The sequence below is a fragment of the Balearica regulorum genome, chromosome 11 (genome assembly GCF_011004875.1).
Source record: "Balearica regulorum gibbericeps isolate bBalReg1 chromosome 11, bBalReg1.pri, whole genome shotgun sequence".
NCBI lineage: Eukaryota > Metazoa > Chordata > Aves > Gruiformes > Gruidae > Balearica > Balearica regulorum.
The window spans coordinates 68,338-87,846 of NC_046194.1; the positions used below are offsets into that span (position 1 = coordinate 68,338).

Below are 19,509 nucleotides of genomic sequence, written 5' to 3' on the forward strand. Positions count from 1 at the left end.
CAACAACAAAACCCAAGAACAACAGAACCCACCAAGCAGTTATTTATAAAGCAAACTATTTAGGCTTCAGTAATGGAATCGTGTACCTTTGTGTAATGAGCGGTTACTGCATCAGTCACAGTTAAAACTTTGGAAAAGTGCTCTGAAGTGTGATAGCCTAATGGGTCTCAACATTCTTTTTGGGTTTTTTTTGGAAGGGTAGTCTTCCAAAGGAGAACACTTGATGAGAAGCAGCTGGACAGTAATACAGTAGTTCATTTCACTCATTTTCTTTGAGGCAAGCATCCAAGTATACGAGACACATCAAACAGGTAATAGGTTTAAAACAGCAGGAAATCAGTTAAGTGCTGTCACTCTTCTAGGCAGTTAAGTGTTGAAAGAAATGTGGGTTAAGTGTTTCTATATGAAAGTTTGAGAGGGAGTACTTAGCAAAAGAACACGAGAAGCTACTTGGAGCTGTAGCTGAACCAAGATTGCTCACTGATTCAACCTTCTTAGTTTTTATTATTCTCTTACAAATATGGATGAAAACAAACCAAAGAATGATGACATTTGTCTGAAAATCAGAGACTATTTTGGGATCCCTTTGGATAAACTAGGGGGAAAAAGATGGAAATAAGGATGCAGAGGGCAGTAGTTTTCCAGGAAAGTGGACACAGAAATGTGCAATTTTCATCCATTACTCAGAGCTTCAACACAGATGACTGTACTTGCGTTTGGCTGAATTAAAGGAGGTTTATATCACCCATGAGCCTACATATTTGATGTTTATGTTAAGTGGAATTGTGAAGCTTAAACCATTGGAAATGCACCTTCAGTCTGTTTGCGTGATCAGAATAGCAAACTAACAGAACTGAGATGCTGCAAACCTCTTAGAGAAAACCTATGTAAGAAACCATCTCTTCTAACTACATGCATGTAATGTCTATACTGTGATAGAAGTTTGTATGGATCGGAGACAGAAAAAAAGCCCTACTAAAGCTCTGTTTCCATTCAGAAAATGAGTCTTTAAAATAGCTGTCTGTACAAATTACCGTTTTGACCGTAGCTAAAAACCGGCTGTATTTCCAATATTCTCCTTCCCTCCTCTTCGTGACAGCTACTGCAGTCTACTGGATTCAGTTACTGTTACGCAGTCGGGACAATTTTGTCTTGGTGACAAACATATAAAATGGTGCCAATTAAAGGATGGCAAAGAACAAAGAATTAGTGGCACAAAATAAATAGAAAAACTCAAGTACTGCAAGACACTGAGGATCTTTAGTGGGATACAAGTAAGTAGATATCACTGATCTTTTGGTCTTTTACTGGTTTCTGGGAAGAGAGGGAAGTTAGAGTAAGGTTAGCGAGAATAAAGACTGAAGACCACAATAGTAGAAATTTGTAAGGAGTGGATTTAAGGCTGGCACAAGCTTCGGTGCTTCCCTGCTCCCCCTCCCCCTGCCCCGCCCCTAGAACATATTAGGTGATTTTTAATGCTACACTTAAATATTAGAGTTAGGAAGATCAGGGATTTGGGAGCTCATTTTGTTGCAGGAAAGCTAAGCTCGTGAAAATATGATGGAAGCTGATGTCAGTTATAGGGAATATTTCAGGGTTAGTTCTTAGGAAGGTATGAGTCAGTGCCTTAGATTTGTGACTAATATTGTAAGTAATGTTACAACTGGGGTTAGGATTAAGGAACTGGAAAGAGCAGCTAGATGAACAGAGATTAGTGCAGGATGTTTCAAAGTTTGAACAATTCAGATGGCAGTAAGCAAAACGAACGGAAGTAAAAATAATTTCTTTTTTTATCTTGGAATGGCTGTCATGGTACAAAGGAAGATTAGGGCAGTCGTTAGGTTTTGTGGTTTATGTGACAGTACCCATGGAAAAAAAATCATGCTGCTTATATTTAACCAAGTTCAGGCTCTGAGCTCTGTGAGGTCTGGGACAGACATTCTTCTCTGAATCCGGGTACGCCAATGAAGTAGGTTATTTCCCAGAATTGTTTTCATTACCATTCAGTAGGTTACCGCCTTTGCTGGCAGTGCTCATCGTATGTGGGCTCTCCTGACAGAGCTGGGTTAGGGATTGCTCCCATTAGCTCCTCAGTCACCAGTTTGTTGAGACAAGTAACTTTGAGCAGGCACTAGCAGAAGATATAATCTCCTAATGGCAAAGCAGGACTCTTTGGAAGACAGCTATCCATCCCCTGCCTTGAATCAGAGAAGGAATCATGTCTCTTGCTGCTTTCAGTTTAACTTTAGAAAGCAAGACAAAGCAGGAAGTTCCTCAGAAGTAAAGAACTGTGAAGAATACATCTGGCTTTTGGCCTCTTGGCAATCTAGCACCTGACAGAAGGTGTTGGATGTGACTCTTTCCTTTAAACTGAAACCTGTCTGATCAAGACTTGTTCCCACCTAAGAGTGGTTTGTTTTGAATTAGTTTAAATTGGCTGGGAACTAGTTCAAGCTGAAGCTCTGTGAATCGGTCACAAACTGAAATAAACGCCCCGGTCGGAGCTTTCGGTCATTGAACTGCAACAGAGGGACTCGATTTTCTTGTTATTTTTCTGTATCTATCTTTTGAGTTTCATAACTGGACACCTGCAAGGGCAAATTAGGCATTTTCATGCATGCAAACTATCCAGTTCCAGTGTTAGTAGCCAGTGGTAGCAGAGGATAAGTTTGTTTCCGAAGTACCTTGTTTGGGGAATTAGACACTGTTTCTGTGACTCTTACGCAGATGCAGAAATCTTGGAGCTTAAGCGCACAGTGATTTGTATGCCAGAAATGTGACTGAGAAATTTGGCTAGTTTAAAACCTGTCTTGCTATCTCCTTTTCCTTTCTATTTTCTGAAGCTCATTAGAGCGGATATTTCTTTCCCCGTATTTGTCTTCACAAAGTCTCTATAAAGGTATAACATAATTGCGGTTAATTGCATCCTGTTAAATTAGAGCACGGGATTTTTACCTTTTGGGATATGGCCGCTTCTCAGTAGCATAAGCAAATAACAGATGTGAAAATACTCTGCAGGAAGAAAGCATGACATGAAACAAACATTTATTAAAAAGGACTGTACAAACAAATTAAACAGGTAGCACACTGTTACTCCTACTGGGCAAAGGAGTAAAATATTTAAAACACAGAAGCCAGTGAAAACACCAGATATTGTTAAAATACCTAAATGCTAAAATGAAAACCTATGTTGGAGGAATTAGAAAACTGTAAAATAAAGGAAAGCACTTCTATTTATTTAAAGTGCTAGTAAAATCTTAGTTTCTTGAATAGTCTGCTATTTAGAGTAACACACGAATGGCTATTCTTTCAAAATTAGATTCTGTAACTTGAAGCCACTGGCAGGTTCAGTCAGTCAGTGCCCTGTTTAGAAAGCTAAAGTTGAATTTAGGAAGTGCAAGTATTAAAATTTGGCTTACACTTTCTCTATAGTTAATGGGGTCCTTGGCATTAAAGTTTGAACAACTTATCTACCCCAGCTTGGGTGTGAAAATTTCTGTAGCAAAGCCTTTAGACACAGTAGAGTGTCTGCATCCTTTTAGTGTGAGCTTAAGGTGGGACGCAAGGGGAGAGGCTTGTGGGTTTTGGGGGGTTTTTTCTTGCCACTTGGTTGCAGAACAACAGGACTATTCTTTGAGGCAAGTGAGGAACCAGGAGAAGACCCTGGAAACCATCTAGAACAAAAGAATCCAGTGATTTTGTTGTCGCTTGAATACCCATTGAAAAGGGAATGACAAAGCCAGGGTTAAACCAGACTTTAGTAATATAAAAGTCTTGTAAGCTTTGAGAAGGGTCTCTTTGTGGCTATTAAGAGAATTTAACCCAAGTAAGAATGAACTGAAGCCAAGTGAAGAAGTATCCGCAAAGAACATGAGGTACAAAGGAAGAGGCCATTGTTGCTCCATGGTGCAAAAATGCAGTAGACTTTTGGTAAGAACTGTACTTTAGACAGCTTCCTGCTCTGACTAAAAAACACGAAATCAATATTTCATCATTATCCCTCTGGTCCCTTGAGAAAGGTGCCTGGGAGAAAAGGGTCTGGGGCTGTCACAGAAAGAGCTCTTCATTTAAACTTCCTTAATTAATCTGTAAGAGAAGAGGAGAATACTGGTGCCCTGTAAAAGATACTGCTTCCATCCCTCCACCCCCAGGATCCCTTAATACAGAATACAGATTTTGTCTCCTTGAAATAGTTAGAATCATAGAATATCTCGAGTTGGAAGGGACCCATAAGAATCGTTGAGTCCAACTCCCTGCTCCTCACAGGACTACCTAACACTAAACCATATGACTAAGAATATCATCCAGGTGCTCATTGAAGTCTGGTAGGCTTGGTGCCGTGACCGCTTCTCTGAGGAGCCTATTCCAGTGATTGACCACCCTCTCAGTGAAGGACCTTTTCCTGATGTCCAATCTGAACTTCCCCTGATGCAGCTTCATTCCGTTCCCTCGTGTCCTGTCGCTGGTCACCAGAGAGAGGGGATCAGCACCTCCCCCTCCGCTGCCCTCCTTGAGGAAGTTGTAGCCTGTGTTGAGGTCACCCCTCAGCCTTCTCTTCTCCAAGCTGAACAAACCAAGTGACTTCCTCCTAAGTCTTGCCCTTGAGACCTTTCACCATCTTGGTTGCCCTCCTCTGCACACACTCTAATAGTTTGATGTCCTTCTTGTACTGAGGTGTCCAAAACTGCACACGGTACTCGAGACAGTGCAGTGTAGAGTGGGACAGTCACCTCCATTGACCGGCTAGCTGTGCTGGTTTCGATGCACCCCAAGACACGGTTGGTCCTTTTGGCTGCCAGGGCACACTTTTGACTCATATTCAGTTAGACTCATTCCCAGCAATGCATGCTATTCATATGGCAGAACTTCATAAAGGATATGAAAACAGATTTGTAAACACTAGTACATGATTGATACAAACACAGTATGTCATACTCACATTTTTTCTTTTTTTTTTTTTTTAAAAAAAACCCCAAACCTTGTTAAACACGAGGGCACAAGACACTAGTTTAAAAAAGTAAAAATACAAAACTGCCATACTAAATTAGTAAACGGTGCATCCTTAAGCATACTTCAGTCTAGAGCCCTAGAGATCTCCCAAGAAAGAAAGAACCTGGCAAAGTAACAATGAAGTGAGAACAGCTACGACTAACCTTACCTATTTCAGAACTGTAAGTCAAAGTTTCTACAAATCTATCCTTCTATTTGCACTACTTCATTGCAGACTATTTGCCCATTCTCCATTGTCACTACTTAAATTTATGTCCAACGGTCATCAAAGCAAGCTGCTGTCATGCATGTACTTTGGGGGTGTCAATATACTGTCCTTTAACTCTGTGTGCATCTTCCCTTAAACTCAATAGGAATTGCTCTGAACAGGGCACGCAGCACGTGGCCGCTCTGGCATTTAAAATTAGAATCCAGTATCTGTGTTAGGAAACATGCGTAAGGATAGAGTTAGCGCGCTACTGCCATTCCGAGTGTGGGGTCAGACTATCCTCCATTATTGCTATCTCACAGAGACTGAATTCCAGTAATTCAGCTAGCAGAATCTGCTCTTCACATATTTTCAGGGGCACATGGCCCATATTCTGTCTCTGCTGTTAGCAGATACTTATTTGGCCGTGAAACATTAAAATGGGAGAATACCAACTTACCATGGCGTAAATTATAGGACTATATTCAATAAAATACTCATGTACTTTATGGCAGAGTTGGGAAATTAATGGCAGCGTATGCGATTTGGCCAGCAAAATTGGTTTATGTGGATTTATACAGTCCCCGGCATTTGGCAAAGTTCTGACCAGAGATTTGGGGCTTCCCTGTTCTTCCTATTGAACAAGCAAAGTTCTCAATATAACCACTCTAGCACAATAGTAGAGGAAAACCTGAGCTAAAGAGAGAAGAATATAAACAGGCAGGCCCTGCCTCCTGAAGTCAGTGAAAAGAATATTTAATACTTGAGATCAGTTTAGACAACAAAGGTGGTAACAAAACTGGGATTAGAAAGGAGTCGGTTTTAAGCCCCGATTCTGTAGTTGGGTCACTGCCATCCTCCCCATTGGAGGAACTGTGTTGTTACATGAGGTGAAACAAAGGGAAGACAGGGATACAAGGAGTGGTCTAAAGGATCTTTTAGTCAGGGTTCTTTTGGCACACATATAGCGCAAGAAGGAAACCTGGGCTGAAATAAAGCTTACTTGAAAATGACCTATTAAAAGATACAAAAATAGGAAGTTTTGGTTGAGGGAGTACGATGAGACCAAAGCCAGGCAGTTCTGGTGAGATACGTCATTTTTAGTTGACGCTTTTCCTGGCACATGCTACTGAACTTCCCTGTGCTCCAGTGGAGGATATGCGTGTCAAGTGAGATTTTGGCTGTAGAAACCAGGAATAGAAGACATGCAGAATGGCTGATGCTGCAGTCTGTGCGCGTAGAGATCTGGGATATTTTGTGCCTGTTCCCTAGAGAACCACAGTGAGCTGGTTGGCCATAGAGCCTAGGAGGGCCGCTAATACAGTTCATTTGAGCCTTGTACTTAATCAGTCTTCTGACTGCTGAAAATACTACCATATTAGCATGTTAAAGCATGACAAATTACATCATTTTTAGAAATTCATAGACAGCCAGCAACTTGATCCCCCTTCCAAATTTTAAGTCAAGTTTGAGGGAATGCTACAATCAAACTCCAGTAAATCAAAACTCGTGTGTGTCCTTAATGCACTGATTTCCTGTATAACCAATTTCTCTTTTTTCCTGAACATTTCCCGTATAAAAAGAGCTCTACTGGATACCAAAACCTATGCAGTCTTACTGGCTTGGAAAACAAATTGTTCTTTAGTGAAACAGGCAGACAGTCTGCTATTTCAGCACTTCAAATAGTCTCCTGTTATCAGGAGAAAACATAATAATCTTTTAGTAACATCTGTTTTTAAAAAGAGAATGTAAAAGCATTTGTGGTAATCACACTTGGCCGATAGGAATAGCCTGGCATTTAGGATACTTGCGTAAGAATTCTGCTTTGTGTAGGAGTCCAAAAGATGGAATGATTGAAACGTTAAACTGTAGCACCAGTAATACTTACTTTCCTAAAACCAAATCCTAAGGACTGGAAGAAAATTAAGACAAAACAGGAACGTTGTGCTTACATTGCATTAAATAGAAAACAATGGGTCGGTCATACTCGAGTCTGCACTTCAGTAAAGTCTGGCCACATTTGCCGTTCTGCTGGAAGAGTACTGGAACAGGTCATGTGTTTGCTTGCCAATCTCCTGGGTTTCATTCGTCCTGTTTCCTCTTGGGCTTTTTGGGATTCCGAGATCGGCTCTTTGCTTTGCAGAGCGGACATATGGGCGCATTCCGATGAATTTGTTGGTGACATGATAAACATGCCTGAAATACGACATTACAGTGTCTTGTTACAAACATTTAAGTGGCATTGTTACATGGGTTCTTGAGTAGCATATTCTAAGCTGCAGTAGAGAAAAAAATAACTAAGACTTCTTGTCTCTAGAGGCAAACCAATGCTACATTCTATACAATCCGGGTCTCTGGATTGTACAGTAACTTCAGGCCAACTGAAAAACTGGAGTATCTCATTGAATTGAAACTACGGTTCAGCAGACACAGGTATCTGGCATGCATCAATAACTTTAACATTAAATTCTATTTTGTGTTAAATTTCCCACATGTTTTAAAGATATTTACGTGCGTAATAGCTCATTGAATCAGAGAAGTTACAGTGAAGGCCAACTGTGCTATCACAGAATTCAAGACAGGAGCAGGTGATTAGATGAATTCCACACATTTAACACAGGACACATAACTCCGCCCTTTCGCTCCATACTATGCCTTTTAACTTCCATTTGACTGAAGCGTATTACTTTCAGAAAGACTTTTTGATGGCCTAAGTGCAGATAGTAAGTATGTAACTATGGAGCGTACCTATGTCAGTTTGCCTCCTTAGTCAGTGAATCTTTGGAACTGGGGTGGGATGGATACCCCTATGGGATTACTTAGCTCTTTTTACTGACTGCAGAAGGAGCCGAGTAAAACTGCCACTTAAGTGCCTGTGGCTAGGTTAAATTAATCCATACGTTAGTCTTGAAGATCCCAAGAAGTGCAGAAACAATCGCCTTTCCTGGTAATTTGTACCATCAACAACTACTCTCCCTCATAAAATACGTGCATTGCTTCTAATATGAATCCGTTTGGGATTAACTCCCAGCTATAAGTTTTTCTTTTGCCCAAGCGTGGTTTTTTTTTTTTTTTCCTTTCCTTTTGCCTTTCTCCCACATGAAACACAAGAGGAGTGGGAATTGCTTACATCTCTGCTGACAGAGACTCTTAAGTCATAAAAGACTCAAATAATGCAGAGCCTTGTCCTCAACCCTTGACGACTGGTGCTACTACTACAGGCCTACTGGAGTTGCTCTTGATTTGAACCACTGCAGGAAAAATCAGAATCAGGACACATCATTTTTCCTTTTCCTAAATATTGATCAACGTTATAAACATAACACATTCCAAAGACAAAAGAGAAAACCCAGCGCATTCCATCTCCTGACCTTCATTGGAGGTGGCTGTTGTCTGAAAGTTGCTGTCTGTCTGGTATCTTGTTTCCTAGCCACTTGCAGCTGTTGGGCAGCTGCTGCAGCTGCGGCCAGAGACTCCGGGATGGGAGGCTCCTGTGGTTCTGTCTGCCATTCCGCTTTCTGCTTTTCAAAGTAGCTAGACAAAACAGAAACAAATAAAAAATATAACCGTCTTTTTGAAGTATTCCATTAGTTTGCAAAGGATATTTTGTGTTAAAATATAATGGATTGCATTTCCCTGTTGTGGTCCTCCACTGCAGTCAAACTGCCTACACTTAGACACCACTGAATAGTTCATAAATAGAATTGGTGGTATTTTCCTCTGCATTTGTATACTTCAGCCAGATTCCAGATTGCCAGCTTCTAAGGTATCTGGATGTACAACCGGAAATAAATCTAATGGGATGGAAATTGACAACATAGATATTTAATCTTTAACAGCTTTAGATGCACCTCTGTCAAACTTAGTTTTTATATTTTATTCTGTTAAAATGAATAATTTTTGTATGCAATAGATTAATACATTCTTTGTAGCGTCAAGGTGCTTGGAATGGAAAACAGCATTTCTGAAGAAATACAAAAGAAATCTTGAAAACTGTGCATCTCTGAAAATTATGCCAAATGTGCTGGGTGTTAAGAGAAATGTAAGTTTCTTAAAACATCACTTGCATTTAAAACTGATCTGTCAAACAAAGGTTCTTTGAACAGTAGCTAATTCTGTCACTTTCCTCCACCTAGGTTATACCTAAAAATGAAGCTGTAATTTAGTATCCAAATCTATTCCACATGTAGGGTAAACTTACTTGTTGACAGTCATAGGCATATGGCTAAATGCCACGGCCATGTGCATGCAGCAACAAGTAAAATTCTGACTAGCAGTAGCACCAACCAATTGAAGAACACTTCTTTTGTATCCCTTTCTTGTATTGCCTCCTACCTCCGCTTGCTAAACAAGCAGAAAAAAATTATTTTCAGGAAAAAAAAAAGTCTTGCTAGAAAAAGCAGCATACGGTATAAAAATCTAGAGAACCAACCACCCTTGAATTTTTGCATCTCATATGTAGGGTTTGCAGCTTTGAATACGCTAAATTTAACTTCCAACAAATTCAGGCTGAATGTTATAAAATGCATGTGCTTCCACATCCCTTTTTTTGGTAACTTTTGTTTTTCATGCTTACCTCTCAAGTTCTTTTTTCCACCTACCGACAAAAGTCAAATGACAAAATAACCAGTAGAATCGAGAGACGGTACAAAGCCAGATAGTGTCTGCTTTGGAGACTTACTCGAGGGACAGTTTCTCTTCCTCCTCACATAGATCTGGTAGCCTCTGCAATCCCAGGGTCATCCGCAAAGCATCTACGTGCTCCTTCAGGGGTTTGTACTCCTCATGCAGGCGACGAGTAGATTCCAGGAGCTTGTTGAGATCATTCTCAGACTGCTTGATAGTATTCTCCATCTGAAACAGGAGGATGAGCATGCTTTTAAAGAACTGTTCCTTGAATAGCTCTCTGATTGAGCAAGAGACTGTAGTATCAGAAAGAAGAGATTTTTCTCACTCAGGTTGGAAGAGATCAGAGACAGTGCAATAGTGAAACGACAAGTTAAGATACTGGAAGGATGAAAGCTGGGCAAGGAAGAAGCAACTGAAAGTGACATACGAGATGCATTTTCGTTTAGAAAAGGTACACCCAACCTGCGTGACCTTCTGAACAACAGAAAAAGCAGGTGGATGGGCAACAGATAAGTCAGCAAGTGAGGAGCTATGGAAGACTCTCAAGGGATGTTAAAAAAGAAATTAAAGTCGAATCAGCTCATTTTCTGTGCTTCTAAGATACCTAAACCCTGATGATTAGAAGTTAACAAACAAGCTAAGGAAAGGCTCCTGCTTCTCCCACGGCAGTAAATGGGAAAAGCAACAGAGAAAAAGACAATCTGACAGGAAAAAGAGGGGAGGATAAAACAGAGACTGAGGTTATGCAGCTGGGTAGGAGAACAGACATTTCCAGTAATAAATAAATGCGGTCTGCACATCAATACGTAGCTTGTGCTTGCTTACAATGTAGGAGCTTCTTTCTTACTGTGTAAGTGCCCTAACATGTCATAAAACCTGCAGGTTTAAAAATATATTCCCCATTTAGCCCCTCTAATTGGCTAATCTTCCTCATTTATAAACTGTTTTTCTCTTATTTGTATTCATTCCCTTCAGGCTGGTCCTTCTTAATGTTTGATGGTTCCACTCAGTGCTGAAGGTCAGCTTTTACCATGAACTTAACAAATATAATGTATTTTCCCAAAATTTCTTTCTTCCAAAAACCTCCAATCAAAAGTCCCACCTAGCTGCCAAAGTTTCTCTGTTTCCAGGTGGTAAATGAGAAAAGAGTAAGGGGCAGAGCAGTTTTCTGTGGGACTGCCAGCGTGATGTTACTGTGGCTACTGGTACAGTTGTAGCCACAATGAGCTGCAATCGTCCGAATGCTTACTATGCCAACATTACGAAATGTCCTGCCCAACCCAGACAGGAAAAAACCCAATTATCCTGAGGTAAATTTACTTTGCACTCTTTATAGGATCCTAGGATGGTGTTGTAAAGTCCAGATTATTGAACCAGTGATAGTTCAATAATCTGGACTTGTGCACAATGTGCACAATTCTGCAACTTGGGGAATGATTCATGTACAATTGTGTCTTAGTCAGGCTGTGCACAGCCAGACTGTTGCATACCACATTAATATCAGCATGGATCAGTCGCAGCTCCTCCACATGGGCCATCTTCTCTTGCAGCAGCAGGTCCATTTCCTGTTTGTATTCTTTCAGGTGCCTCTCCTCAGACTCCAGAGCTTCAAATTCTGCTTTCAGTCGTGCCTTTATTTTTTCCATCTGCAAAGTCTTATTCCTGGATCCCAGTGATAATCAAAAATATAGAGAGACAGCAATAAGTCACTGCAACATATTTTTGCAAGATGTCACTTTATATATTAATAGATGGAAGAAGATAATAGCAGTAATAGACAAGGGTGAGTCTAAACGTGTCTGAGAAAGGATGAGGTGCAATGAGAGAACTGAATTTTAATCCCAGCTCTTTTGCTGAGCTTTTCAGTGCTATGAGAATTCCTATACTGAATTATGAAATTAACAGAACATTGTCAGACTTTAACAGTTACTGTAGATTCAGCGAGTTTGTACCAATAGAGTTCTACTGCATCGGTTAACTCAGATTAAACCATAGTTCCAAAAGAGAGAAATCCAGAAAATCTGGGAAGTTTAGCACAGGATTCTGAGAAATGTAATATGATTTGGAGGTGATCATAGTGTCATATACACTGACTAAAACTATTTGGACAGTAATTTGAACTGCTAAAATACTAACTTAAGGAAAATTCCAGAGCAATGGCGTATAAGAATAGTAAAAACTCAAATGACACTGGCCATCAACACCCCACTTGCAAGTAACTCTGCATTCTCTTGGTTCTTTGCTAAGAATTAGTTGTGGTTTAACCCCAGTCAGTAACGAAGCACCACACAGCCGCTCACTCACCCCTTCTCCCCTGCTGTGGAATGGGGAGGAGAATGGAAAAAAAAAACTCGTGGGTTGAGATGTAGACAGTTTAATAGAATACCAAAGGAAGAGCATTATAATATATATTTTATATATATATTTTATATATATATATATAAAAAAACAAGTGGTGCACAAATACAATTGCTCACCACATATGTGTGAAAAATTAAAAAAAAAACCCAACCCTGATGCCTAGTTTGTTTCCGCGCAGCGATCCCACCTCCTGGCTAGATTCCCTATTCATATATGGAGCATGATGTTCTATGGCAGGCAATATCCCTTTGGCCAGTCTGGGTCAGCCGTCCTGGCTGTGCTCTCCCAGTTTCTTGTGCACTTGGCAGGGCGCGAGAAGCTGAAAAGTTCTTAACTCAGCGTAGACACTGCAAGCCTAGCAACAGCTCAAAACATCAGTGTGTTATCAACGTTATTTTCATACTAAATCCAAAACACAGCACTATACCAGCTACTAGACAGAAAATTAACTCTATCTCAGCTGAAACCAGGTCAGTTACATATTTGTAAATGTTTCTGCCCATATCCTGCATTCTGATTTTTTTTTCATTTGTGCCAACCCGTAATTCCATAGCAAAAATGTCCAGCTACTCAGTCCTTATCTCTCTCTTCAAAGCTAATAACCAAAGTGTGTGAGTTTCAGTCGTCAGACAGTTTTAAGTGGCAGAACGGCCTACTGCTGTTACGATTCAACACTTGTCCAAGCTCTTGGACAGAGCAAACAAACTGTTCTTGATCCTGTAGTTTAGTCAATAAGGAGGCCTTAGTTATTTTTCCTGTACTGGAAGTTAGAATAGGATACTGGGTAACCAATGTGTCAACAACACTTTAATGTTTCTAACAAGACGCTGCAATGTCACATTTCAGGCATGTAATCAAGAGTTCCAGGACTCCTTGCTTTAGCTTGTGTGAAACAAAGAACGTAGCATTCCTTTTCAGTCACCTAACACCTAGTGCAAATAGATCCATACTGGTTTCCAAGTGCGCTCCTGAATAACACAGTGGACTTCCTACAGGCACGATGTAAGAGGGGGCTGAGGAGGAAGGGGTTTACATTCATATTTAAATATCCTATTCCTGTCCCAATGCAAAGTGGGCTAAGTTTGATGCAAATTCACTGTAAGCAGCAAAGCTGACAATAGAATGCAGTCTGTGGATTACAGGAAGCTGCCTATTAGATTAGCAATGAAATCCCAGAACAGGGCTTTCACCCCGATCTTAGAGCAGGGTGCGTGACTTCCCTTCCCACTAGGGCCAGCTCTGATGTTTTTCATGGAAGCAGAAGACTCTGAGCCCCTGGAGGGAGCTGGTCTATCACCTCTTTCTAGGAAAGGGGATTCCTAGACCTCTGTGGGGCATTTGTTCCCCTTACGAACTGTTTCCATACCCAGTCCCCGAGGGCTCTTTCTGAAATTGCTCCCACAGCACCGAGGAATGGATGGTTTATCTCGGTGTTATTCTGTATCAAACTTGTAAGACTAGGAGAAGAATACATCCTGGGCTTGAACAGAGTTACTGTTTTCATTCATTCCAACCAAAATTCCCGAAGAAATTTTAAAGCTACCCAAGGACTCTTCTTCAAAGTATATGGCAGGTGTCTGTATACATTTTATTCTTGCTTTCATTTGACCAAAGCTCACCCTCTGTCACCATCCCTCTTGGGGAGGCTCTCACGTTGTGCTTGTGAATCCTCCTCTTAGTCCCCTTGTTTCTCTTTCCAAATCGGTCTTTGTGAGTTCAGTATCTGCTCATGCAGCTAGTTTTGGTAACCTTTTCCTGACTGTTTGAGACATCACTGGCACAAGAGGCTTCCAGCATTTGCTGAAGAGTGTGGCAGAAAGCAGAGTCAGTCCTTCAGACAACTAATTATGGCTATCTATTCCAAGTATTATAGCTAGTAACGTGACCAGGGTTCCTCCCTCTCTCACTTCAGGAGTTTGTAAAGCCGCAAGAGATAAAAATGGTATCATAAATAACTTCTGCATATTTAAAACCAAATTTGATAAAATTCACTTGGTAAGTATGATTATTATGTCTATACTTGGTAAGTATGATTATTATGTCTATACTGTAGCTCCCCATAGAGTTCACCTTGTTTCATGTAGTATGTTTATTATAGGAAACACAAATTGTATACCCGTGAGCATACATTTACTTTAAAAGTTATGCAGTCATTCCAGTTCCGAAAAGTCTGTATCTCACCACTAGAGTAAAAAATAGCTGATGGACTAATAAGTCAATTAGTAAAAGTTTTATGAATGAAGTGCAGAAGAAGCCTGGATGTAGATAGAATTCAAGTATGTAGCTACAACATTGTAATATTTAATGTCATTTGAGGTGTTCTGTCACTTACTAAACAATGACATATACTAGTCTGAATGTAAATATTGGATTTAAACCAGTTAAAGAGGTCCTCTCCGCCTCCCATTTTAAATGTGGCAATGTCCCACTAAAAAGTACCATCCAACCATCGATCCCTGTTTTCATCAAGTCTCATTGTGCCCATTTACTTAAAACATTTATTTAGTAATGGTGGCTTTGATAACTGAAACTGGGAGTATTTGTCCCCAATTTCCTCCCTGTTTCCTCTGTTGTATTTACGGCTTGCGTTCACCTCGGACAATGGAAACAGATCAGTTTCCTCACTGTTACTAGTCACTGGCTGCCATGCTCTGCCAAATTGCTATGCCAAATGAGTTACAGGGGATTGCTTCAGTCCAAATGATCAGCTTTTGATATTAGGGGAAAAAAAAGTGCACACAAATTAGAACTCTTACTGTTAGCATCAGGCATCATGCAGTAATGTTTTAAAACACAAACCATAAGTATGATTTCCAGACTGCCTAATGAATTCTGCCCTCATATTCTTTTCCCTTCTATTTAAGTTCTTACACTGCATTGATGACAGTAGTACTAAGTGCATCCCTACAGGGCATTAAGCAGTGAAAGTAGCATCTGTCATCAGTAAGTTCACTCTTATTCTCTTTTATCTCCTCCCAGTGAGAACACTGAGGTGCAGTCTTAAGGTATTTGCTTAATTTTGTGGCTGGGGTTATTTCTTAATGTGTATAAATAAGCATCTGCAGGTATGTTTGGATTGTGGGCACATACATATGTTTACTGACAGCAGTACTCCATTGACTACAAATTATATATATCTATATATATATATGGATATAGATACAGGTCTTCAAAATGAGATTCCAGAATCCCTTCAAAAACCCAGCTGAACTGCCTTTAATAAGTGATAGAGATCAACTACAGGAATGTTCTTTGGTTTTGATTGTGAGGGCTTTCTTCCCTTCTGCCTGTAGAATAATACATGGAACGCAGATTAAAATAAAGCCTGCCAAATCCATCAAAGGTGTGTCTGTAAACATAAGAAATTCTCATGTTTGTTTTGAAGGAAATTCTTCATAGAATGCAAGCTCCTATTAAAAGATTTGGGGATGATGAATAGGTTTATTTGATCAGATTTTGTTAAAGGCGAATCAAAATTGACATCAATGTTGCAAGTAGTATTGACTTTTTGATTTATTTTTAATTTAAAATACATCCAAGGAACTTTCTAGATACTTCATTGTACACTAAAGTGAGTAATGTCACCTTTACAGTCAGTACCTTATGCCACAAACTAATAGCAAAAATGTCTTCATAACAGTTTATATGTTACCTTTGAATATATTATCAGAAAACTGAACGCACCACAAATTCCCAAATACAGGCTACTATTCTCTCTGAAAAGATAATTTAATGAGATATTTAAATTAATTTTATAATAATTGGACCACAAACTGTAGTAGGCCATATTTAGATCTGCATTTTAAAACAGAGCCAGTTGAATAGAAAAGCATTGTTCTTTCTCTGTGAAGCGTGTGTTGTCCCATCTCTTTCTACAAATAGTTTTGGGATGCTAGACGCACAAATATTTTTGCTTGATCTTTTTTCACCTTTGTGGTACTGTGTGAAGAAGGCCGAGGCCCATACACTGCTGCCTAATTCACCTCTTCCATGGGTAAAATGCGCTTCTTAGAGGTGCCGTTACGAGCCAGAAGTCTCTGTGACCACCTGCACGCACTGCCGCTGGCAGCGCCTTTGTCCCCTGCCCTCTGTCCTCTCTCCCCGATATCCCGTCTCCAGCTGTTGTGTTCCAAAACACCCCTCATCACTCTGGGATTAGCCACTGCCACTTCCCAGCTACATCCAAAATCACTGCCTTCGCTTTCTTTGTAACCCGTTTTGGCTTTTGGATGCATGAATTCTTACTAAATATAAACAGCTCGGGCCTTATTCTGGAGATCAGTGCCCTCAGGCAAAGGGTGAAGATGCCCCACATGAAGCTACGGAAAAGGCATGCCCCCGATGTGGGCGCGCACAGTGTCGCGCCTTGTTGTTTATGAGCCCCCTCTTTCAACGCATCCTGCAATTCAAAGGACGCTATATACAAATTCTTGCGGGATGGTGCTGCACGGAACAGCAGAGCCAGCTGCTTGCCTTGCGGCAGGTCCAAGCCCCGGGCCGGTGTGTCCCCATCCCTCGCTCCCCGTAACGCCCCGCCACTCGCCGCCCCGGGACGGTGGCCAGAAGCACCTGCGGGCAGGGAGACCTCCGCGGCGTTTCCTCGCCCGCCTTAGCCTCCCCTCTGCCTTCGGGTGAGCGGGAAGGCAGGGCGGAAAGAAGCCGGCCGAGCGCCGGCCGCTGCACAGGCTCAGCCGGCTCGCCTCTCGTAACTCACGCACAAATTCCACGCTCCCCCGCAGGCCACCCGCCCCGACACTGACCGCCCGAGGGGGCCGGCCGCCCTGGCAGCGGGGCAGCTCTCTGCCCTCCCGCTGCTCTCCGCCTGGTGCCCGCCGCGCTGCCCTGCCCGGCCGTGCTCGGGCATCCGCGCCCTGCCCGGCCGCTTATCCGTGCCGTTCTCGGGGGCACGTCCGTCCTCGGCTGTCGGTGTCACACGCCGCGTTTCGTGCCATCCCCTTCCCTTCCCAGCCCGTCAAGGCTCCTGCCGGGGAGTGAGTGGGGCAAGATAACAGATTTATGTCACAGAGCTTCAGGAATAAGAAATAATAATTCAAAGGGCTTAAAAGCCCCCAGCACCCGCAGCCCGCCATCGCTCCGCCAGCTGGCGGGGCTGCTGCCTCCTGCCCACCCGCGCACTCGTCCTGCCCGCGTTACCGCTCGGGGCGAATTCTCGGGAAACGCACGACCATTGCCGCCCTTCGCTGCGCACTCCCGCGGCGATTCCCGGCGGCAGATGCTCCTTCCCTACTTAGAAAAACGTATTTTCAGCTCTTATCATAAAGCCCAGCCGTGGCTTCCTCTCCCTTAGTAGCACAATAGCTACTTTCAGATCGATGCAACTCCTCCGCTCCCCCGAGGAAAAGGCTGCTTCATGTAACTGATGCGGCACAAAGCAAACGTACCTGATCTCCTTGATGCTCTCGAGTTTGCACATAATTTCTTGCTCATCTGCCATGCTTTTCACTCCCGATTTAAACCTCCCGTGAAATGTACAAAATGCCAGGGGGAAAAAAAAAAAGAAAAAAACATACAATAGACACAATGTAGTCACCCCCTCCTAGCATATGGTCTCTGAGCCTGTGCGGTAGGCTCTAGTGGGAGCTATGGGACTTAGAGTCCAGCTTCCTACTGCTGCCTAGGCAGCTAGATAGCAGAAAGACTACAACGCCCACAAGGCAGAGCAGAGTTTGCCTGTCCTTCTTCCTGCAACTACATTTTAAATCAATTTGTCACACCTCATTATGTCAAAGGTTGTTAGGAGCGCAAAAAGAGCAGGCGGCTTCCTCCTGAGATCTGTGCAATGTTTAGCGTTTCATTAAAATTACGGAATAGGCACTAAGAGACTGTTGAATGAGTTCACGATTTTGATTAAAAACTTTTTTGACACAAAGACATCCAGTAGCCATTAAGTACTACCACACTGTTTCCTGCTAGATGTTCTGAGTGATGTGACTGTGTCTGGAGTTCAGAAAAGATATATTTTGTTCTTTAGGTTTTCCTTTTTTTTTTTATTTCTGCCACTGTGCATATAGCACTTGTAACTATGGAAAAGAAAAACAATGCAAATAGAACTGTTAGATTGAGTAAAGTGACCATTTGTCTTTCTATGGACATCGTGGCCAAGAATATCGGGGCACTTTTTACAGAGACTGGTGAACAGACTCTCAGTCTTTCCTCAGCCAGGTAATTATTTTCCTTCAACTGAAGGCACTGGAAGTACTTAACCTCTGCTCGGCACTGATCAAACTTGCTGGTGTCTGGTCTGAGGCTCTGAAAAGGAGGTGAAAAATAAAAAGAGACAGAATGCAGAGGAAAGCAATGAAAATGTTAAGAGTTTTGGGGAACACGAAAGATGGCTGAATGCAAGACACTGTGCCCATTATTTACGTGGCACGAGGTAGACCTGCTTGAGTTAGGACTTGGACAAAGAACTGAATGTCTTGAGCCAGTCGCCTCTACTGTTGCAGCAAGCGGTCCACCTCGTGTATGAATATCTGTGCCTGGAAAGCTAGCAAACTAGAGTATGAGGTAATACGCAGTGTGAGCCATTGGGGTGTTGTGCTCTGCCTCCAGCGCTGAGCAAATAGGATGGTATAGATGCAGCTCATAATAATGATAGTCTTTCCGTGTGAAAAAGGTGTTAGAAGTGTCATCATAGCAAATAATCCCCTCGGTCACCTGAGAGAGAAGTCTAAAAAGTAATCTATTTAATGAGCAATACAGAAAGTTTAGGACAGATTTCAGTAAAATGTCCAACTACAGAAATCTTCACTAGGAAAGGCCATCTGGGAGGTGCAGGAGTCTCCATATTACTTTTAAAAAAACACTTAGATAAAGATGTCTCCATACTAATCCAAGTGCTGCAGATCCTTGCTTTGAGGTAGGGGTTTTGACCTGATCAGGGTTGAGTTACCCTTACAAATATGCCACATAGCCTGCCACTACGATGACCTGTTCCTGCTTCTTTAGTGACCTCTCAACACGGCCAGGGGCCTGGGGCCTGGATGAGTTGTTACCCATGAGCATGGATGTAAGCATCTGCATGAGGTTCTCGACTCAGACAGCAGCACTCCTCAGAGGGCTGAAAAATGAAAGAATGTGTCCTGGCAGAGGAGGACCTTTCACCAGGGGTCACTGAGAATGAAAAAGCGTAGGCAGCCAGGAGGGTTTGTCTGGAGAAGAGATGGGGCCTGAGACTGGAGTGGCAGCTGGGAGGAAGGCAGGCAAACAGATCTGAAAATAAAGATAATTTAGAATTTTTGTCTGTCCAAGGCTTCAGAGGAGTAGCTCGTATTTACCTGTAAATATTTCCACTCCTGGTC

At 41.9% G+C, this 19,509-nt stretch overlaps 1 protein-coding gene across 2 annotated transcripts; it reads right to left on the reverse strand.

Moving 5' to 3' along the window:
- Positions 1 to 3,028: 3,028 nt before the first annotated feature.
- Positions 3,029 to 17,882, reverse strand: ZC4H2 (zinc finger C4H2-type containing). 2 transcript variants are annotated; one of them, XM_075762941.1, is made up of 5 exons: positions 17,590 to 17,882; positions 11,317 to 11,488; positions 9,879 to 10,051; positions 8,569 to 8,731; positions 3,029 to 7,393 (listed from the first exon to the last, which is right to left on the reverse strand). In XM_075762941.1, the coding sequence occupies exons 1-5, from the start codon at positions 17,640 to 17,642 to the stop codon at positions 7,280 to 7,282; spliced, it is 675 nt and encodes a 224-aa protein (XP_075619056.1). In that variant the 5' UTR covers positions 17,643 to 17,882; the 3' UTR covers positions 3,029 to 7,279. The 2 variants fall into 2 exon arrangements, with proteins under 2 accessions (XP_075619056.1, XP_075619057.1); XM_075762942.1 differs by lacking the exon at positions 17,590 to 17,882 and adding an exon at positions 13,807 to 14,072.
- Between the last annotated feature and the right edge of the window lie 1,627 nt (positions 17,883 to 19,509).

Excerpts from the sequence above, each read along its gene's own strand:
- ZC4H2 (XM_075762941.1), bottom strand. The coding sequence starts at position 17,642 with ATGGCAGATGAGCAAGAAATTATGTGCAAACTCGAGAGCATCAAGGAG. Across the intron at positions 10,052-11,316 it reads TCCATGCTGATATTAATGTG|ATGGAGAATACTATCAAGCA; the intron begins GTATGCAACAGT and ends CTCCTGTTTCAG. Across the intron at positions 7,394-8,568 it reads AACAGCCACCTCCAATGAAG|GCATGTTTATCATGTCACCA; the intron begins GTCAGGAGATGG and ends GTCGTATTTCAG.